The sequence below is a fragment of the Didymosphaeria variabile genome (assembly GCF_027946475.1).
Source record: "Didymosphaeria variabile strain IMI 356815 chromosome Unknown scaffold_5, whole genome shotgun sequence".
Classification (NCBI taxonomy): domain Eukaryota; kingdom Fungi; phylum Ascomycota; class Dothideomycetes; order Pleosporales; family Didymosphaeriaceae; genus Didymosphaeria; species Didymosphaeria variabile.
The window spans coordinates 1,289,089-1,311,354 of record NW_026611624.1 but is presented as its reverse complement, the minus strand read 5'-3'; the positions used below and the strand labels follow the sequence as shown (position 1 = coordinate 1,311,354).

The 22,266-nt window shown below is 50.4% G+C and overlaps 5 protein-coding genes across 5 annotated transcripts; all 5 read right to left on the bottom strand.

The window, feature by feature from the left end:
• Positions 1-2,113: 2,113 nt before the first annotated feature.
• N0V89_006888 (uncharacterized protein) lies at positions 2,114-3,115 on the bottom strand (the record flags this gene model as incomplete). The annotated part of the gene is made up of 1 exon (XM_056215654.1): positions 2,114-3,115. One exon carries the CDS (start codon positions 3,113-3,115, stop codon positions 2,114-2,116), a length of 1,002 nt encoding a protein of 333 aa, XP_056069901.1.
• Positions 3,116-5,553: 2,438 nt separating this feature from the next.
• Positions 5,554-7,663, bottom strand: N0V89_006887 (uncharacterized protein; the record flags this gene model as incomplete). Its single annotated transcript, XM_056215653.1, has 2 exons — positions 5,554-6,822; positions 6,872-7,663. The coding sequence occupies 2 exons, from the start codon at positions 7,661-7,663 to the stop codon at positions 5,554-5,556; spliced, it is 2,061 nt and encodes a 686-aa protein (XP_056069900.1).
• Positions 7,664-11,521: 3,858 nt separating this feature from the next.
• Positions 11,522-13,810, bottom strand: N0V89_006886 (uncharacterized protein; the record flags this gene model as incomplete). Its single annotated transcript, XM_056215652.1, has 1 exon — positions 11,522-13,810. The coding sequence occupies one exon, from the start codon at positions 13,808-13,810 to the stop codon at positions 11,522-11,524; it is 2,289 nt and encodes a 762-aa protein (XP_056069899.1).
• Positions 13,811-17,706: 3,896 nt separating this feature from the next.
• Positions 17,707-19,177, bottom strand: RAD18 (E3 ubiquitin-protein ligase rad18; the record flags this gene model as incomplete). Its single annotated transcript, XM_056215651.1, has 2 exons — positions 17,707-18,493; positions 18,543-19,177. The coding sequence occupies 2 exons, from the start codon at positions 19,175-19,177 to the stop codon at positions 17,707-17,709; spliced, it is 1,422 nt and encodes a 473-aa protein (XP_056069898.1).
• Positions 19,178-19,607: 430 nt separating this feature from the next.
• Positions 19,608-22,071, bottom strand: DBP7 (ATP-dependent RNA helicase dbp7; the record flags this gene model as incomplete). Its single annotated transcript, XM_056215650.1, has 2 exons — positions 19,608-21,796; positions 21,870-22,071. 2 exons carry the CDS (start codon positions 22,069-22,071, stop codon positions 19,608-19,610), a joined length of 2,391 nt encoding a protein of 796 aa, XP_056069897.1.
• Positions 22,072-22,266: the final 195 nt, after the last annotated feature.

The following is a 22,266-nucleotide window of genomic DNA, read 5'->3' as shown; positions in this document are numbered from 1 at the left end:
TTGAAGATGCGGTTCTTACAATGCGCTGGTGTTGAGAGCCTGTGTGTCTGTTTTGTGCAATGAGCTAAACGGGGAAAGGGCTTAAGGGTTTTGGTCCGTATAATGCGAAGAAAGGCAGTATGACCATAATGGTCTACTCCATCTCCAAAGGCCACAAATCCTCCACCAACCTCTCCGCTTCCCACTTCGCGTCCATCCCCGCATCCCAATTTACGCATCTGACCAGCTCCCTCACCAACTCACTTTTCAGCCTTTGCCTCTCTCTGCCATCTCCATTTACTGCTTCCAGATCCACCAGTTCGTAGACTAACGTCCATAAGCGCGACGTGAAGGTTCCGGTCACCACTTCGTTCATGATGGGATTCGCGACTTGTTCATTCGAGACAGGTCCGCGCGAGCGGAATATGGCAACGAGATGGCGGCGCGTGGCGGACAGAATAGGAGAGTAGCTGAATGATGGGCTAGAGAATTTGGGAACGCGCTTGATGTCAGGGAAGACGATAGGGAGGGCGGTATGGATGTTGGGGGAGGTGAGTGAGCTTTGGTCAGTCTGTGCAGTTGGCGTGGAGGTATTCGCTTGCGGCGCTGATAGTAGTTGCAGTTGATTTAGGTATGGGTCAGAAGTGATGCTGTCATACAGAGCGTATGGGTCGGTCGGTGACTCGTGGTAGTTCATGTCCCTAACTTCTTCCAAGACATTAAATGTGAAGTTTTGCGAGTAGTGAATACAGTCAAGTCGAATGGTAGGATTGTTGGGTCTGCCCGCAAGTTCTTGACAACAAAGGATGGGCGAGGAGGTAAAGCCACTCGGTGTGGTTGAAGACAAACGACAAAGAAGCTGAGACAAGCAATTCAAGAAAGCATAAACATCAAACTATAGTGGTATGAACTAAAATACTGAGCAGTGAGCAGGAGTTGCATGATGTCAAACTTCACTAAACGATTGCAAAAGAGTGGAACTTCTCCTAGCAGAACGGTAGATTCATGTTTGCGTGGTTCATGTATTATATCTTCTTAGATTATTGAATTGACAAAGAGGTCGATCCATAATCGAATAGATGACTAACTGTAACATCGAAAATTTCCCTCATGTCCCCGAACATGTTGATTTTTCGATCACAGTACTATTCATCTTCCCCAAAGAACATGTTATCCACCAGCTTCTCCGCTTCAGCTCGAGCATGGAACCCAATCTCGTCTTCAAGCCTCTCCGCTACCACGTTCACTAATTCCTTCCTCACTTCAGGTATCTGGGTGGCGTGCGGATTGTCCCACTCGATGCCCTCTTGCAGGTTGGCCAGTTTATCGACGGTGTCAGGGAGTTAAAAGTCATCCCGCGTACTCAAGACATACAACTTGCGTTGATATAGATCTTTCCACAGCTTGCTTCTAAGGCCGTCCAAGGCTTGTTCAAAGATATCCTGACAGGGTCTTCCACCAGATCACCAAGAGTTTGTGGGACGATTGTTAATCAGCTTCCTCTTCCTGATTCAGAAGTCCGGTTGTAAATGTTGGGATAGATCTCTTTTAGGAGCTCTACCAGAATTTTCTTGTCCTGCGTGAAAATTTGTTGGAGAAAAGCTCGGGTAAGTGTTTTCGTTTCCTAATGATTGATGATGGGTTGATACTACTCTTTTATCATCCAACATAGCTGTAAGATGAAGTGTGCGCAGAACACGAGTTGCGGATAGATGGCAGTAAGAGTGAATTATAGCGAGCAGAGCTGAACACAACAGCACCTTTATTCAAAGCTCTCCGGCATGGTCATGCGCATGAGACAAACGTCTCGAGGTCATGTTTCGCGCAGCAATTCAGAGGTTCGTTATGTTGTGAACTCGAGATACAGAGTCACGAGGCATCTAGAGCATGGTTTGTGTTGGGATATACTCCGAGTTGCAAAAATTTCGCCCGTGTATTGGTGCGATGGCTGGAGAATCGACCCCACGATGATATGAGTATTGTTCTAATGGATATACTGACCAGTGGCAGTCCATGTAAGTCAGGGTAACGCATGTCTCGGCTGGGTTCTCGCTTCGCATCAAAGCCATCCAGTTTTCCATGCAATTCCAACACTAGTATCCCGGGACCTGATCAAACATCTACGCGCACACCACTATGACTCGCCCCTCTTGAGCTTCTCCCAAATCTCCGTCAACTTCTGACACAGCAAGCTCGGTGAGCCATCTGGGGCACCCTGGAGCCTGCCCCACGTCTTGTCCCGTGCCTCGTTCCTCCTATCAGCCAAGAAATACTCCTCGCCTTGGCGTGTACGAATATTGACGCACTGATGATACTTGGGCGGTTCCCAGTGTGGGCTCTTCTCGTCAAAAGTCCCAGGAATATTCGCTCGGCGTTTCGTGCTTTTCAACTCCTCCACATCCCGCAGATCGATCGTAACCTCATGTTTTTCGATGTCGATGCTAGTGTGGTCTAGGCGATACTTTTGGTGAAGGCTGCGCACAGAGTGCGTATCGAAGCACAGTTGAGTAGGTGCGATCGTCAGCTGATGGCCGTCTATCTGCATCAAGCATTCGGTCATAAGTATGGCAAACTGGTTTGTGCGCGATGCCCAGACTAGAATACCATCTTCAAGCAGACTTGCCGCGATCTCTTCTCGGTGGCGCTGTTTGAGCTCGTTTTGAACTGCTGCCCGCACTATCCCTTCCAGATTCACCGCTTCCTTCGCATGCATAAGAAGTGCTTGGGCACGCTCAAGTAGATCTTTTGCGTGCGTCTCTTCTCTATCGTTGGTCTTCTTCCAATCTCCATAGGCAATGGAATACTGAGATTCAAGCTCCTTGATAGGTGTCAGTAACATGAAGATGGTGTCGTCCAGGTCTTCCGACGTGAGACAGCACCCGCTTGCAGTCACGGCATCGATCTTCTGTCTGATAGTAGCTATCTCTCGCTTGTGGTCATCCCCCGTTCTCTTCATCGAAGAGTGAGACTTCTCAAGATCGTTAAGCTGAGACTGCAGCTCGGACAGCATCTCTCGATGCATCCTTGTCACAATCAAAGCACTGTCGGCGTTGTCGGAGTTCTCGGCGACAGTTTTCTGGAGCTTCTCAATCGTGCCTGCAAGTGTCTTTAGGAGTCGAGTAGACGAGGTGTTCATCGTGACTTCTCGTGAGACCGTCGTGAAAAATCTCGGTAGGTTGATTTGCCTGGTGAGGGGAGGTTGGAACCCGATTGGCGGTAGCCGTGGAGCTACACGTTCAGGTGATATATATCAATAGCAATGGCTCGCGAGCTTGGAGGGATCAATATCAAGGTAAGGGGGGCAATGTCAACCGGAGATCCTCTCGGCGGACTTGAAGTTGCAAGGTAGAAAATGGAGTTGATTTAATGTGAGAGTAGTGTGAGGTATCGAAAATGTCTCTCGAGAGCGTCAGGGTTGGTGCGCAAGATGTGGGGCTCGAGTCACGTCTTTCACAGTAATCCGCTTGGCAAATGCACAGGTGAAATGAGACAAATGACTAGGCTTTGGACACTTTTTGAAGACGCATTTTGCCGAAGATTATAATAGGCCGGCCGTATCTTTCCACATGCGCAATCCTGTTGCTGTCTATGCTCGTTGGGCTTGACGTCTTGTGTGCCAGCCAATCCAGAAACCGAGACTCTTGTCGCTTCAGAGACATGGCTGCAGACATGTCTACCGCAAACATCGGATACCTTCAAGTTCTCGTACAACCTCGTTACATGTGCTGGAATGTTTTGCGCGAACGATTTCCTAGGAGACAAACAGTCCCCCTCAGCCGACGGTGCAAGAGCTAATGCGAAAACTGAATCACCCGAGCTTCACTTGACTTCAGTGCTCGTTCGCGTCTGGGCCATGTAGACTCGTTGAACGATATCAGCAATCATCTCAAGAGTCCACACCATGTACCTGCCCATGTATATATTTGTGGGGTTTTTGCAGTGTTCTCAGCTTGCTTTACTTGCAGTATGGTTTAGAGAGGAAATTATGGTGACCATGAGCTCTCCGCAAATCCAGTGCATGCTGTATCAGTCGAAATACAGGTCTCCAGGGCTGTTGCGGCAAAATCGAGCCATTGGTTTGAGCTATTGAACATCTCACCAGGCTTCTCTGTACCTTCCGCGCTTGCGTGGCTTCTTCACTTCAGCATCCTTTCTCCTATTTGAAGTGGTACGTTTCATAAATTACACGCAACAATACTCGGATCTCATATCTTGCGGCCGTTCACGTGGTCATTGAAGCATTCACATTTCTTCGGCATCGGCCATTGCATGGAGAAAGGAAAGACACATCATTGGTAATGCTCGGTAATGCCCAATTAATTCCCGTCCTCACCATGGCTGCATGGCAGGCAGGCCTTTAGAAATAAGTGTATATAGCCTCACCGAAGCATTAGTGGCTCCTAAACAGATCTGGGCCACCGTGGGCTATTCGTGTGAATGAGGCGACCACCAAGGAACAGACACTTGATGATGAGGATCATTGCGAGTCCTCCTTCTTTTTTGAACACGGTGAGGGTATCATGAGTTTGTGACTGTACTGCAAGGTACCTCAGGCTATTGGATGGCTCCTCAACATTAGTAATCGATCTGGACCAGCCATGACTAGATATAAGTCGGGTGGAGTCCCGAACTTTTGGCGAATCCTGTTATCATTCGGTTGTATCATGATCAGCACAAATATCACCAATTAAAAGAGGAATAGCTTCACTCCGTCAACCCAGATCATTGTTTCAGCATGGATCTTGTATGGTTGAATTGTTTCTGCAGGTCGAAGTAACGCATTCTGAGCTCAAAATATGGTCGAAACCCATCCGACGTTCCCATCTCATGTGTTGCAGACAGCCACAAAGATTTAAGTCCGGGATCTCAGACGAGACAGCATCCATGCCTCCTTGAACATACATCTCGCACCTCTTGCGTTATCCTCAATGAACTTGCACACATACCGAGAGGTTATTAAAGAGGAACATCGATATTCCACAAGCAGACCAAGCAGTAGATGAATATGAGGCATGGCTGCGCCAATGAAGCGCGAGATTTCCATGCCCTGATCTCACCCTTTCGATTCGTTCTGCTCGTCCGGCTTAGCACAAGTTTACCGATAATTTTTGCGCATAGTGTACTGAGCGTGCGAGATCTCCAATGAATATTTCTGAATGCATCCATCTCAAAGGAGGGCCTAGACTATTGTAGACATCGCAGGAGGATGAAGGCTTGGGGGTGCGGGAATGTTTTGACTTAGTGTTTACGCGTTATCGAACAAAGTCGGAAGATACAAGCGGGTCACTGGCATCGAACGCCTTGAGAAATCGGAGACGGGTCTTTATCATGTTTTCGATATTCAGTCCGTGTGGACACCGCTCAGGTTATAAACCAAACATCCAAACTGCCTATTGAGACAAGGAAGGAAAGCCTGAAGAAAAATGCGCATGGGTGGCTCCATCAATTCGTTGAGACCATATGCGAGCATTGGCGGCATCTCTATATTGTCAAGGCTGTGAAACGAATGTTGAAATTGAGAATATGCTATCGTAGTCTCCCAGCGCACTACCTCATACCAATCATCCCGCGGTTTTATTTGTCGTGAGATGTTATCCTCACTAAGGGGCCATTAACGGAGCTCTCAACCATCTTCGGTGGACTAAAATGCCTTGGAAAGGGAGAAAGATCCCTTCTCCTAGAAGGCGAGCTCTGGCCCATCTGATATTCTTGCCTTGCATTTGGCACCGGCGATGTTTCTCTCGGAGTATGTGATGAATCTCGAGCTGCGTTGCGAGACAACAGAATCCACTTGGCATTTATGCTCATGCCATTGTGAATGCGGGCGAGTCTGTCACGAATTATATATGCAGGGCATCGCTCATTCGTTTTCGGGACCAATATCTCTAAAATGAGATTCACACAGTCTTGGACCCATAAAACGCCAGCCTGATCGCCGCTGCACCGGTGCGGTAACTCTTTTAGCCACGCCTGAGCCTTATCCTTGATGAGCATCTTGCTATCATCGTAGTACCTGGTATCTCTCCCGTTATCCATTTCCTGATGAAGTTCGGTTACTAATGGCGGTGAGACAGCATATGCTAGGACTTCGGATAAGACGCATCCGAAAGCCCAAAGGTCTCCCGCTCTGGAGTCGGGCTGAGCTTCTCCTTTGCCACGCAATTCTGGCGGTGTATACATGCCAGGATTCCTTTTCGAGTCTGTGATAGAGGCAGTTGAAAGGCTGGAAGGATTTCTCCTGTGAGTGTAGTCTGGTGTAAGCGTGGCTGGTGCAGATTGCTGAAAATCTGTGGATTCGGCATCGGATTGTTTCGTGTGGGTCTTCCGGAGGTTTCTCTTGATTTTAGCCAGTCCAAAATCCGCGATTTTCCATTGGCCCACTGGGAATCTCTTGGTTTTCCTTTCGTGATCCGGATAGAACACAAGAATATTTGCTGGCTTCAGATCATTGTGAGCAAGGGACCAAAGGCCGTTATCGTATAGACGAGTATGGAGAAAGTCTAGCGCATCAGCCAGGTTCTGGCTTTCCTCAACCAAATCCCAGGCGCTATGGTCATACGAGTTGTTCCGTCCTGGTGAGGCACTGTCATGACGTCTTCTGTGGTCTTTCACGTGATCGTCTTTTGTCCTCCTATCCATGGCAAGGAATGTCTCCAGATTGTAAGCTGCTAGGTCATACAAGATCATATACGTTGGTTTGATCTCATCGCCTTTTATGAATGTCGCAATGTTGACCATGATGCGGTTATGCGTGCATAGATCACCGCGGAGCGTTTGCAGGTTCTTGAACTCCACTTCTTCGACTTTTCCACCTTCGACCACTTTACATGCCACACGCTTAGGCTAAGTATGAGTTAGTTCAGATGAGAAATAGTGGCCCAGATGTCCTAACCTTTGTGTTAATGGAATTTCGAAGAGGCGCAGAGTATATCAAATGACGTGCGGCAATCACTTGTTTGTACACTGTGCAGCTTGCTCCGTCACCAATCCATTCCTCCGTTTCCACATATGGGAACCGTCGATGGACCTCCTTTCCAGTGAGCTTTATTGGCGTTTCGGCTTCTTTGATCACTAGCGGACAGAATTTCCACTGTTCTTTCCAGAAGTCCTTGCCTATGTCAGATCCAAGGAAACTGTCGTCCACGAGCTGGTCATGCTCAAAAGGAATGGCTTCGTCATTTCTGTTCAACTCGATGAACAGTCTACAGAAGCTATTCCAGTCGGTGAATCTTATCATGATAAGTATAGAAATGATCCTGTGGTAACTCTTCAGTAGGTCGTCCTCATCCCATTCAGACCGGTACCACCTCTGTCGCTTATAGAATTGTCTGTAACGAGAAGTCCAGGAACAGCTGAGCTCTTTAGGTATGATGATCTCTGCATTTATTTGCTCTGATGGGCCTTTCGTCAATTGTCGCAGGCATTCTCGAATCTCGATCTCAAGCTTCCGCATCTGATCGCCTTCGAAATTCGATGGCGCGGTAGGGAATGTATTGGCTGAGTCGCTGACCAGTGATTGTTGCTCTTCACTGGGGCCTTGATTAAGTCCTGACTGCTGCGTTTTTAAGGGACCGCCATTTAGCATTCCCCGCGGTTGCTCTTCCTCGACTCTATTGTGGAGAAGTGGCCGTCGCTCTTCAGGTGTGTTGTGTTTAGCCTCAAAGAAAGATAAGCAGCTTCCCATGGTGATTGCTAAAACTCTTAAAATCGTACGAGGCTGCCGCACAACAATCGGTTCTGGGGTGTTGCTTTTGTCTGGTAACTTAGAACCCGGGGCAGCAGAAACGATCAATTTGCGAACATCCGGAAACCATTTATCGAACATATCTTACATGCGTCGAACCTAAGAGCCGCATTTACGTCCGGTCAAAGGACGAAGGCGCCACCAACGTTTGTTTATGCTTTGCTTCTGTCAGGCAAACGACTCGTAGAAACAATCGCGAAGAAAGGCGGCTGACCATGAACGACACAATTTCAATGCATATTGAGCGCCACCTAACCCCTTCATCCGTACAGGTGGTGTTCGAGGATTGATGTTCATTCGCTCAATACGTGCACTGCCCAGTCGTACAAATGTCATACGACAAGGCTGCCAATCGGTAAGCGTTGTCCGCCTCCAGAAGGAATCCAGTCCTACCTGAGATACACAGACAATAGTAAGGCAAACGGGAAGGCGGACAGGCCAGATGCGAGGCAGCAAAAACACCCTTTGAGCAGCCTATGGGGTGAAGGTACAGCCTGGTCGAACCACGTAAACCTCCAGCGTCATTCAAGGGTCCTTGCTCCGACAATCTAGACGTATGACTTGAAAAGTGGAGCTCACGATGCCAAATCACCTTGCATGGCGTACCAGGGCAGCGAACAATGAGCCTCAGCAGCTTGCGCGACCAGTGAAGTGTATATGTACTTGCGACAGTAAGGCTTTCAGGCGGTCGCAATTCAGCCTGGGGGAACAATTCACGTCTTTGAAACCAATCTCACGCGATCGGTTCTTGAGTATCTTGCCATGGCGCGTTACGCGAAACACAATGTCATCGGGTCCAAAACCACTGGTTACATCAAGCGAGAGAAGCTGGAGGCGTTCCTCGAAGCGAGGTTTCCTGTGGCACAGTACCCTGGGGCGGCGACCAATCGATTCGAAATAAAGGTTTGTCTCTTTTGTACTTCCGCAGTGGCGCTTATCATTTCGGTAGGAAACGAACGAACAGTGGGAGTTCTATGCACCCGAACTGATCCCCGAGGTAAGTCGTGTATCCGATGTTGGAGGGCCACGTTGCTGACAGGGTGACGAAAGAGTGATTACAAGTATGTGAAACCTGTATATAACCCTATCCTCCATGTTGAACTCCGATAGGCCAATCAAGGAGAAGAATTTATGATATGTGAGGAGGCTATACGGATCATGGGTCATGTGGCAATGCTGGAGTTGGACAGGGCGGCGGGTCATACCAATCAAACTTTCACCTTGAAAGGCTGACCCAGGTTTGTTCGTATTTACAAGAACCCACTTTGTTTCCGGAATTGATTTGTAGTGAATAGAGGTGCGTTGGCGTGGGGCGTGCAAGAGGTACCTATGCCCCGATTGATGTCACCCATAAGTCTCGCACTTCCGAAGGCGCAAATCTTGACCGGAAAATGTCATGCAGGCGCAAATGGCGCGGCCCCAGGGCACGGATCAAGGGTCACACAGTAGAGCAGACGGTCTTTGAACCGCTGTATGACGCGATGGCGGGGCACTGCCTCAGCCTACTCTGCAAAAAGTTTACCAAAAAGCAAGCATGGTATTGAACTTTTCCGCAGCTTCGAGACGCTGAGAAACTTGCAAGATATCAACCGCAATCATGATTTCTGAATTGAATTATCTTTCGCAATCGTTTGCCCGCCGATGTCCTTACACAGATGAGTGGAGTCACCGTTTCAACCGCTTAGGAAGTCTACGAGACCTAATCTTTTGTTCAAAAAGCTGCAATGCCAGGCTGATTCGAATCCGTAAGACAATTTCCGAGGCTAAAAAGAGTCATTCAATTTAACTTAAGGCAGGAGAGGAAATAGCATCTGTAGACGTTGTTGAGAGTGAGACCGATCTCGCTGAGAGTATCTTGAAGACCAGTGAAGATGGTTTTCGCATCTTGTAGGACTCGCAACAGCCATTGATCTACTTACCCCTAACTACAGATATACAGATCGTTCTGTCAAGAGTACTCGCTCGATTCTATACAGTGCACCGAAAGCGCAATGATGCATATCATCTCGTCATGGAGTATCTCCGCAATGTTCATCGACGTCCTCCTTAAATTTGGTGATCAGCCTCGTGTCTTTGAAGAGTCTTCTGGTTTCCGACAGACGACCCAGGACACGAATGGCTCTTTCGGTACCGAGTAGCTTCAGGCATCAGATTCAGCAATCGTTAACAATAGTAGAGATCTCTTACCAGATGATGTACGTCGAGCCTAGTGGTAGACAAAAACCGCGAGACCCGTGGTCCTTCCGCCAAACTGGTGTTGGACACAAGTATGATATAGAGACAAATCGCAGTGTGATTGTCCTGCTCCATCCAAAAGAAGAGAGTGAGGCTCAGACAAAGCTTGAGAAGCTTGCTTGTCTTCCGCATGGTCACGATCTGGCCAAACACCCGTTGAACGTACATCTAGTAATTCTCTCTGCCTATATGAACCACTGGCAAGATCATATGGAGGATCTGGCACAAAGCTTACAGAACATCGTGAGTAAAGATTATGTGGTGAAAAAAGAAAAAGACAGCGCTAAATGATTGTAGCGCAAACACATACTGGTGATAGATATGAAGGAGTCAACTTTCGAAGCAAAAGAGCTTCAACGCCTGAAGAATATCGAAGACAAGATACTTTGCAGGGCGCGAAGATGTTTAACAAGCACACAGAGTCTAGTGTTGTCGCTGATTGAGATTAATGGAAGCCTCCCATCAACAGATGCAGACTTTGCAAACGCGAGCGTTACAATAAATCAGCAACTTCGACTCTTGAGCCAACGCTTGGAAACTCATATCATTGCAGCAGAGCTTCTGGGCGAACGAGTAACTGCTACGCTTGGTTTGGTAAGCAATTTACCTCGTACATTTCCTTATCCAGCTAACGTGGTGCAAGCTCACAAACATGCTGGATCTTCAGAACCAAGCGAGCTCAGATCGTATAAGCACACGTATCTTGAGGTTAACTAAGGAAAGTGTCGATGACAACGCGACAGTCAGGGTTATTACAGTCTGCACATTGATCTATCTGCCTGCTTCTTTTACAGCAACTTTCTTTGGCATGAACTTCTTTGAGTTTGGTGCCGATGTTGGTGCATTGCGAGCTAGTCCCACCTTTTGGCTGTATGTCGCTGCGACCATCCCACTCACCCTACTCACTGTGGGCGCGTGGTTTCTTTTCAAGCTTCGCCATGATCGAAAGCGCAAAAAAAGGCAAGACGAAGAGGACGTATCGGAAGAATAGAACCTACAGCCGGCGTTGTTATCTTATGATTCGGTGATCCCTGCAGTCCTAGATCCGATGTAAGAGACCTCACGGACGCGGCATGCAACAAGAGCTAAAAGACTCTCCCACTTTGAAAAAATCATGATCAACCTGGGCCATCTCACATCTTCCGAATCTTGAGTAGTGGTGGGGTAGTATCTTATCAGATTCCAAGAATGTATATCTACCGAATCCTAACGCAATCGTATCAAGGGTACTCTTTGAATGTTGCCTACCTCTAGGAGCGCTGTACGCAAAATGATTGATCGATGATTTCAAAATGAGTAACTCTCGCCAAAGACTCCCAAACGCCAATATCAAAACAGAAACCAGGCTCGCACATCTTGCGAGTGGTGTACACAAACGTAAAAACGCCAACATCAAACCGGAAACCAGGCTCACAAACTTTGTGAGTGGTGTATACACAAGTAAAATCAGAGTTTCGCCAACGAACAAAAAAGAGCATGTACAGAATTGAACATCTCGAATCATAGTCATGAAGTTTTAGAAGCTTCCGTAGGGGAAAAATGTCACACCGGAAGGCCGCACGGCTACTGGAGCAGCGCGGGATCAATTGGGATATTTGAGGTAGGCGAGTGGATCATGTCGGAGGCACCAGGCGATGGAGGCATTGTGTATGCCGACACAGGTGCCTGAGGAGGAGGAGGAGGCGCCTGATACCGCTGGTACCCATTGTTGTAGATAGTGTAGCCTTGATATGCGGGCTGCTGATCGTAGACTGGCTGCTCTGTGTACGACCACGGGGGCTGAACTCCATACTGCGGTTGCCCATAGGCTGGGTCGTCAATGGGTTGTTGCATACGGGCCCAGGTCTGCTGATGCAACTCATATCTGGTAGGCTCGTGCTGTGCAACGTGGTGAGGAGATGATGCGTACGCGCTGGAGGCCGAAGGCGCTACGTTTGCCGTTTCATGTGGCAACAGAGGATGTTGGAAGGGCGAGCCATAATCAGTGGCAACAAACGCAGATGGCAAATCTGGCTCTTCTGAAGTGACTTGGGCTGTCTTCTTGGTCTTCGCCATCTTCCGCGGCCGGGCCTGGGGGGAGGATTCGACTTGATCTAGGCCCTGATCCACCTCCTCACGGCTGCGCTTCTTGGTCTTCGCCATCTTGCGCGACCGCTTCTGGGGAGGGGATTCGACTTCATTTAGGCCATGATCTTCGTCTTCACGGTTGCGCTTCTTGGTGGTTGCGACCCCCTGCTTCGTAGCGGAAGTAACGACTTTGGCAGCAGTGCCGCTCTTCGACTTCTGTGGAGGGAGCAGCTGCGAAATCTGGGCATTCGTCGGGCCAGCTCCAGGCAGGGAGCTAGCAGGAAGAATCGATCCTTGGGCCTCCTGGTCAGCAACATATTGCTCGAGACGGTCATTGGTCCAAGGTTCCTGGAGTGTAGCCCCGTTCTCAACAAGCTCATCTCGCCGGTCAACAAGATATTGGGCAAGCTGCAAATGTGTTTTGTATTGTTTCAGGTGGCTGGCTGGAAGCAGGCCATAATCCTTCAATAGCTGCTCCGTCATGTTACGATTATATTTCGACTTGATGGTGAAAGGCGCTAGATCGAGATCCATCGAGAAAGGCGTATGGTTGTTGTTACCTTGCAGGTGCAAGGGATAACGGTCGACCCGAGCGGCAAGAGCTACGCGGCGGGCTGTCTCTTGCGCATGTTGCCCCTTTCCGCTCCCCCGAGTGCTCGTCTGGGGAACAGACTGAAGTGCTGCCGGCTTCCCAGTCACAGTGGCCGCTACCGGATGGTTTGAAATCGTTCCAAGAGGGCCAACAGTTTGCCGAAGCGGTTTTGGCAGAGTGCTGTTGTCGTTCGTCTGAGTTGGCACAAGATCGGACGCGGTTGTTCGGATTGTGCCTGAGGAATCTGTCAAGTCCCGCGTGGAACTTCCTGCGTTAATGTGACCTTCTAACGATCCAGACTCCTGAGGTGAATACATTGCTGCCATGCTGATTGGAGTACCTGTAGTCGCTTCAGCCTGAGACTGTGCTTCAGCCCCCTTGAAGGAGTCTCCAAGTCCATCAAGCACATTAGAAGCCTCATCATCATCTTCTGCATCGTCTTCTTGCTGGCCAATTCCCTGAAGAGGGTAATGCTCATCGCGATACTTATGCCACATCTTTGCAAGCTCCAGGTTAGACTTGTCCCTAAGATCCGCAACTTCGAAGCCTTCGTCGTACAACGGCCGCTGGAACTGAAGCTTGGTGTAGTGACCCGCCATACCCTCAGCCTTCTCGTTGCGACCCCAGTTCAAGGGTTTCTTGCCGACAGGGATCTCTCCAGGAAATACATGCTTAGCACGCTGTCGAGGAGGCGGATTAGATGAAGCAGCTGTAGCTTCGGTCGATTGAGCGGCTGCTTGTTCTGCCTGTTTTTCCTGTCGTTCACCAGCGGCAAGTAGCTCCTCAATCACCGCGCGTTGCGGCAAAGGCAGTTGCTGGATATCGTATCCGCATCGACCTACCAAGTCTTGAGCGAAAGGAATTGTCACGTTGTACATGGGCTTCAGGGGGAATCGCGTAAGGTTCGCAGAACGTGCTCCTTTGGATATATACCCTGGTCCTTGACCGTAACCATTCGTCGGTCGATAGGCGAGTTCGTCTTCTGCTACTTTCTGGCGCTTGAACCGGGGCACGGACTCATATTCGTTCTCAGACTCCGTGTCGGAGCCACTGTCTGAGAAGAAGTCGATGTCTTGGTCTGCTTCTAAAACAACCATTAGTCTGACGCCTTGCGAGATGTCAAGTACTGTTCGCCTACCGTGGGTATCTGATATAGGGCGCTTGCGCGCAGTTGGTAGGGATGCTGAAGACATGCTGGGAGAAACCAGGTGTCTACGTCAATGAGTGATGTGAGGATAACCTCGGCGAGGTGAGGTGGTCCGCGTTGATAATTCTCCGAAGCGGGTGTGGTACGGGTGGTTGGGAGGGTCTGGTGCTCTCAAGACTGTTGTGTGATGCTGAGTCTTCGAGCACGGTGGTGCTGAAGTATAGCAAGCGTTGAAGGAACTACCGCAGTGGGTGAGGCGGCGCATATTATATACAAAGACACGCACGCGCACATTGGTTCGTGCGCTGAGGAACCATCCCGAATCGTGAGCGTGGCGCGCACCTACAGTGAATGTCACGTCACGTGACTTTCATTGGTCGCGTGTCATGGAAGAAGTGATTATGAGGTATATAGACGCGTCTCAACTGAGCCTGGGCACGCAGGACGCCGACGCAGGCCGCAAAAAAGAAGGAAAGAGGTCGGCTTGCGCGGTTAGAGACACTCTCCGTTGTCTTTGAAATGCCTGGCAGATATTTAGCGTCAGCTCTCGTGGGTTCCGTCTTTCTTAAGTGTTTCAATAAGCTGGTTTTCTACGCATGTTTGCTTTTCGACACATCTCTTAAAACTTCTCGATTGCGGCTGGATACCTCGTGAACATATTTCGATTCGACCTGAATAGTATGTATGCGTATACTCAAGGTTGTAACGTGCTGCGACGCTTGGACTAACTCTTTCTCACATTACACATGCTCCTATTTCCGGTCTTGCGTTATCTCTGGGCTGTCCTTCCATCTGTGCGTCAAATAAACCACCGACAGTCGGCGATCGACGGGGGACAACTGATCATATGGCCAAAGCCTACAGGAAGGTGATCAGCAGCGTTTTGTTAGCGTGACCTGATCCCTGGCCGCCTTGTCGAATATTGCTTACCTCAGTCGTATCGCCACCCCAGATCATCCCCAGGACCGCTCTCTTCACGAGGAGTCTTCCTCTTCATCTTCATCTTCCTCCACTTTCGACGCACTTCCCCGCAAGTCCCCTTGTCGCAGTGCCAGAAACAGTCGCCGCGCCACCAGCACCTATCGAACGAATTAACATCTCTTCAACGCTCAAGTATTAGGGTTGACTTACGTGCACAATGCCCACAACCAAATCACCCCGATCGCCATACCAAAGATTCCTAAAGTCAATATCAACTCGTTGTAGAACCTCATCTCGTCTGCGCGGTGCTCGTCCGGTTGCCATTTGTTTGAAGGTTCATCTGTCCACGGCGGTATGGTTATGTGTCCCTCAGTCAAGGCTGGTTGGGTTGATGTTACTGTTGTGGTGCTTGAGGACAGCGCGGGTCCTACAGAGGTGATTGTTGGAGATAGCAAAGAAGTGGAGAGTGTCGTGTATACGACGATGGCTGCGGTTGTATTATTAGTCGTTCGCGAGGCTACAGACTCTGAGTACATGGTGACAAGCGCAAAGCTGTGATAGACGTGGTCTCGAGAGGCTTGGTGAAGGTAGGTCAAGAGTAAAGTGGGAGGTCAGAGAAGAGTATGCAAAGGGTGTGCGGCAGATTCCGATCTTGGAGACGCAGACTCAACGTGCTACGAGCTACGTAGCTCGATCATTGAAGCTCTGTTGGGAGCCGCCAATACTTGACCCACTGCCTCGGGATTGGCTAGCATTCGATCCAATATCAACACATCGCTACAGAAGCGAGTCGTAGCACTGGGTACGATTGCGGTCGTCAGGCGTCGGACCGACGATACACAGGCCGTCAGGTGTGACTCGGTGCTCATTCATAAGTCACACGACAGCATCAACCTGGATGAAGTAGCTGTTTGCGCTTTAAGCGTAATGAAATCAACCACACGAGTAAAAGGAGCGGTCTGGAGAGGGGTCTGGTACGTTCAGGAGGCTAACAATAATAAGAGGCCTCGAAAGTCCTAAAACTTCCTCCTCAAGGTCACTGATGTGGCCTGATTCAATACTAGGGGTTACGGGTGTATTAAGCTGCAGTATTATCCAGTCCCTATCATGTACGTCACGGCTGTACTCAACCTAAGTCCACAGCCAATTAAGCCATGTCTCCCCAAATGCCCTGTGTCCTACGTCACGCCTCTCTTCCCATATCGCACATCCACACGATTGACCCATCCATCTCAGCCTATTTAAATCATTGTTGCTTGGCTTGCCACCTCGCTTTCCACGCAGCGGATCGATATGCGTGCCTATTCTAATTAATACAACCTTCCTGGACAGCGATGTACCCAGTGAATAGGTTCTCATCTCTATGATAACAGAAGGTCTTTCCGACCAATGTCATCATCATCTCAACCATTCCTAACCCTCCGGAAGATTCTACTGATGGAATATCCCGACCTTACAATCCTGCTCTTCAGCACCTTAGTAGCAGCCCCTCTGCTTCCTTTCTGCACTTCTTCTCCAACATCAGCTCCCTTACTCCAAATTTTCCTGAATAAGCGCTTAAGCCTCCCCGACGAGCCCTGTTCATTATTCTGGGTCGCCGCGTTCTCTATTCTTTGACACGTCTCTGCCACCTCAAGAGACGCTTTCGGAGGTAGCGCCTCACGTGTCTCGCTCACAGAACTTGCACGCCTCCTCAACCTCATCTTTCTGGGAGGAGGGCCAGGGCTAGGCGTACTAAACCCGTACTGCGGAATACCATAGAAACGCCCACTGCTCACTGGCGAAGCAATCCCCACACCCTCTTGAATAAGTGGCGAGCGCACGACAAGAGGAGAGTGGAAATCTCGATAACGAAGCTCCGAGGGCGCAAGAGGGAAAGGGGCGGGGCAAGATGAGCGCGAAGCCGCAATAACGCTGTCAATATTCCGCATGCAGAGCTCTTTCGGCGTTCTGAAGTCATTCAGTGGTGAGTCGCGGAAGCGGCGATAGGGTTGGCCCGGGGTGTGGAAGCCAGGATGCCTGGAAGTGGTAGAAGCGTTTAATCCAACGCGCCAACTATCAACTTCCTCTTGTGAAGGAGGTTCGTCTACTTTGCCCTTTTCTATATCTAATCTAACGCTTAAGGGGCGAGGAGAGGGAGAAGGAATGACGAACTCAGTGGGCGAGGATATGGGTTCTAGCCGCGCTGGAGAAGTGTTGAATTTGCCTTTGCCTTTGCTTCCATCGGGCGAGGATCTGATTGGGTCTTTCCCTTTGCTGTTTGTCTTCGCAAAAGGGAAGGGCGTTGGCGTGCGCTCTTGCTTCGCAGCTTCAGCGACGTGTGGTGCTGCTTTGCTCGGACCAGCAAATCCATCACCCAAACTCCTGTTTTGCCCATTACTCCTAGCCATCTCCTCTGCCTCGTCGCTCACATATGCAGTCAAGCTCTTCCTTTTCCCCTTCTCTCTTTCCCCATTTGCTGAAGGTCCCTCACCGTTGTCAACACAAAAGTCTTGCCTGGTAGGATTCAACACCTTTTCCGGAACCCGACACTTCCTCCTTAGCCCTAGCCACTGCGCAGGTGTGACTCCTCTCATCGGCGAATGCGACTTCGTGTGCGGGACGTCGTGGCAGTGCTGTTTACGCGGTGGTAGCAGCGACGAGGGTTTAGTTTCAGGCGAGATAGGGGCGACTCCTCGGTCGTTTTGATTCTGATGCTCCATGGCGCGTGCGTGGTCGGCAGCGACTGCGTGCTCCATTGGTGCGAGTGTGGCGTAGTTGGACTTGTTCTAGGATACGAGCCCGTGCGATCACAGTGTACGAAGAAGAAATGCGAGTGCGCGAGACCTATCACGGGTTTGGAGAAGGGTGCGTGATGTTGTTGGGAATCGGATAGGAACGGACTGCAAGGTTGAACCATGGTTTGCGCAAACAAGACAACGAAAGGGTACCTGCATGCGTGTACATGATCAAAGCACACAGAAACAACCCCATAATGACCAAGAACTATTTCATTGGCCAAGATTCCACATTGTTGACTACCTACTGCGTCGTGGTCGAACTTTCCACGTCCACCACCGGTTCCTCTGGCATCCTGAACATCGGCACCTTCCTTGTTGGACTCCCAAGCGGATTTCCAGGTGAGGATGCGAAGCCTACTGGTACTTCTGGCTCTTGCAGGCTTTCATCCTGCGCTGCCTTTCTGTTCGCATATTCTATGTTATGGTCCAGGGGTGGGAAGGCGGAGTCGGTACGGTTCGCTTCCTCCACTTTTTGCCTGATAGTCGCGAGCGCGGATTCGTTGTTTTCGTAAGGGCGCGGTGGATCAGGAGTGGGGTCTGTGCTATGGGAATGTGGTTGTAAATCGGTACCAGAGTTGCCATTCAGAACAGTATCCCCTTTTTCATTGGTCGCTCTTGGTGTGGCTTTTGCGTGCTTTCTTGCGTTGGCGATCAGGTCATCGAATTGGCCCTTGTGGGCCGTAGCGTGGTTTTGCCCATCGAAGTCTTTCTGCATTATGTGTGATTCTTTGTGATTCGCCCTGCCGCCTTGTGTACGTTCCCACTCTTCTAATTCCTTCAATAGCTCCCGTTTCGGCTTTCTTGCAGCGTCCGACGCGTCGCAATTCGAGTTGTAGATATTTAACCATTCCTGATGTCGTTTTATCATTTGTGGTTTCGTTCCCCAAGAGGGTATGCCCAGTTCTTGTAACTTCTTTCTCAATGCTTTATCGTTCAGCATCGGGTAGTGGAGGCCGGAAAGACGCGTCGGCGGTGGTCCGGTGTCTTTCTTTCGAGTTTGCAGTGGGTTCGGCAAAGCGTCATTCTTCCTGTTGTGATCTTAGTATTATTCCAGCCTTGCCTCGCGAAGGTGCCTACCTTGACCTTCTCTTGCGCGCCCCGTCGTCTTCCTGCGCGGCCGGACAGACTGGTATGTGGTTGAAGACTGCCTCTTCCTTCATAGGCTTCTTACATATCGGACACGGCACCATGCCCTCCGGTATGTACTGATCCTCCTTCTCCTCGTCGCTATCCGGTATTACCACAGGCATATCGTCGGTCATGCTGTCCTCGTTGCCAAGCCTCGTACTTCGCCTGGTCTGTCTCGACCGTGTCGTTCTTCTTCCCTCCTCTTCTCCATCCGCCACCTCGCGCTTTCTCTTCCGCCCGCTAACCAGAGCGGCTGTCTCATCGTCGTCATTAACCTTCGCACGCGCTAGTTCTAGCGCCTTGGGACGCGCCTCTTCGAATTTCGTTGCGATCTCACGCACCGCGATGTTGGGTTGCAGTTTGTCGGCTTGGCAGGCAGACTTGCACGCGGGGCATTTGCCATCGGTCGCAATGCATCTTCGTATGCATAGGGAGCAAAAAGTATGCGCACAAGAGGTAATGACGGGGTTGTTGTAGAATTCTTTGCACACTTCGCAGCGAAGCGCGGCTTCGAGAGGTTCGAAAGCGGGGAGGGACGTCGTCAGCCAGTCAGTAGAGTCAGGTAATACGAAGGACGACTCCATTGCGAACGTGGCGGGAGGTAAAGGCGCTGCGGAAAGTTGCGATGATGGCGGCGTCGACGGCGCGTCAGAGGACGCGATTGGCGACTCGCATTCACGTGATGTCTTTGTCTCGCAGCGCGTCGATCTTGCCGGGTTGGGTGCTTTGTCATCGTGTACGGGGTCTGGAGTTCGCGGAGAAGGAAAGGTGAGTTTCAATTGCCGTGCCATTGTCGGAGATGTTTTCGGTGGCAGGAACACTTGCAGGTGAGAAAGTGTGTGAGAAAGTAGTGTTTCGTGGAAAGGAAAGGTGCGTCGCTGTAAGTTGAGCTGGCCAAGCAGGCTGAGGTGAAAGGACCTCGCACCGAGTTATTGTTCTAGTTCGCCTTGAATGAACAGCTCGTAGTATACACTTAGAAAAATATGCACGAAGCAATGATTGGTATCATGTAATCTAACCCAAGTTGAATTCATCAGCCATACCCGCATGCCGCATGAACTTCTCCCTCGCTCTCACAGCCTTCCGCATCTTCGCTGCATCTTCTGTATCATCCACCTTAGTGTCATCCAATGCGGCCTTGGTAGCCACCGCGCCCTTATTGGCGCCCGTTGCCGCACCTCGGATCTTCGCCGGCCTCTTGTTCTCACGCCCAGCGCCCGTCCTGAGACCAGGTACCTTCATACCACTCGGGCGCTCTCTAAGTGCAAAGGCTTTCGCCAAATGACCCAGGTGGAGTTGTTTGATATCGAAATATCCTCTTTCAGCCGCAATGTGGGTAGCATAGGCGCGGACATGACTTTGATAAGCTCGTCGAGCACTTTCTAATCGTGCTGGAGAGGCAAGGGCCCAGCGTTCGACAGCGAGTTGAAGGTCGGTTGCTTTCTCCATGTACTCAGTCTTGTCCTTCAAAACGCCGGATGTGACGAGTCCCTTCTTGAGGATTTCATCGGCATCCTGTCGACCTAGGTGAATGCCGGTTTCCCCGTCCTTCCTGTCGCTCTTCAAGATGTCGACGTAACCTTCTTCGCAGCCCGGCATGAGGAAAATACACGCGCGCCCATCCCGACCTGCACGAGCTGTTCGACCAATGCGATGCAGATGGTCTTCACGCGCAAACGCAGGATCGAACTCAACCACTAGATCAACATTGGGCAGATCCAGGCCTCGAGAAGCAACATCAGTCGCCAACAGTACGGCGGGCTCGTTATTCTTGGTGAATTGCGCGAGTGTTGAGGTACGGAGGGACTGAGGCAGAGAACCGTGAAGACGATAAGTCGTGACTTTGTGCGTATGCGGCGAAAGGGATGGCGACTCAGCGTGCGTTACTGCTATCTTTGTTGGATCGGCCTGCACCACAGGCTTCTTCTTGGGTTTCTTTCCATCAACTTCCTCGTCTTTCTCTTCTTTCGTGTCCTCTTTAGACACCACCTCTTCCTCAAGATTGCTGGTGAGTATATCAAAGTGGAAATCGACCGAGTCAGCGCAGGAGATGAAGACAATCGCCTTCATAACGGAGCCCTTGCGGGCAAAGGCGCGCTTCAAGAAGCTGATAAGAGAGACGAGTCGCAGCTTGGGAGCTACAACAGCGAAGGACTGCTTGAGCTGGGCCGGGGCGAAGAACCCTTGGTCCTTCTCCGTCTCATCCTCCATTCTGTCGGCAGGGTCAGCCCGTATATGCACAGCATCCTTCAAACTAATCTCGCCCAGGCGTTCCACATCCAGCTTCATAGTTGCTGAACAAAGAACTGTAGTGCGTTTAGCAGGCAATCCCGGAATTCTCGCAGCCTCGTCCTTATGTGCCCTCATGCGAAGATTGAGATTGCTGACGATCTTCTGAATCTCATCTTCGAAGCCAAGCTCCATAAGTCTGTCTCCTTCGTCAAGCACCAACCATCTTACGTTGCTCACATCCAGGGCTTTCGTGTGCTCCAGATGATCCGCTAGACGTCCAGGGGTTGCAACCAAAATGTTGATACCCTTCCGTAACCGGGCTTTTTCCGACTTCTTCTTCTCACCACCTATCACAGTCGTCGCAACCAGCCAATGTGCGCATCTAAGTAGGTTGTCCAGAACATTGGCGATCTGTTTGCTAAGTTCGCGAGTCGGCGCCAGAATTATGGCAAAAAGACCAGAATCTCGAGATACAGATTCATCAACCTTCCGCTTCTTCATATTAGCGGACAGTTCCATCAGTCTCTGCACAATCGGCAGCAGGTACGCCAATGTCTTTCCTGAACCGGTTTCGGCTTGTATGAAAGCGTCCGAGTCATCTTTTATCAGTTGTGCGACGGCCGCCTTCTGAATCGCCGTAGGTGCCTTCAATTCCATCTTCTTGAGCAGATGTGTGGCAAGGGTAGGCGATATCCCGAGCGAGGTGAACGTATCGAGTTCGCTGGTGAGGGGCGCATTCGATGGTTCGACCGGTGCATCTTCTTCCGTCGCCTTTGTCGGTTGCGCTTGGGTGATCGAGGTAGGATTGAACGAGAAAAGCGACGAGATAATCTGTTTGCCACCCTTGGAAGTATCCTGCTTGGCAGCTGGATGCTTTACGACACTAGCATCTGAATGAGGTCGGAAGGCTGCCGCAGCTCCATCGTCCTCGGAATTCTTGTGATCGCCTCCGCTGACTCTGAGTCTCTTCGCTGGCCGGTCGTTGTCGTACTCAGGCGATCGGCGAGGTCGTTCGGGGCGCCGGCCTATTTCCGTGCGATTCACGTCTGATGCATTGACTGACAGTGGCAGGGGGGGCTTTTGGCGCTTTTACTCCCGTCAACCGCTCAGTGGCTTTCGTGTGCCAGTGCGCGGCTGCCTTCTTCGCGGTCTGTCGTTGTTTCCAATTTCCTCCCTTGAATGACGGCTTATTCAAGATTCCACTGTCCGGTATGGAAAAGTTGAGTAGCATGCCATCGTCGGCCATGTTGCGTTGCTGTTGTCCCGGCTCGGCGGGGGTCTGAAGTTTCGCAAATCTCGAACACCAACTTTTTGGTGGAGCAACATGCAGGGCGCACGGCCGATTTCCGAGGTAAGCCGCTGCACGTGACAGCCGTGTTCATATCTGCAGCGCACAATTGAGACTTGTCTGCCGCGTCTCTACTACGAGCTGACCATGGAG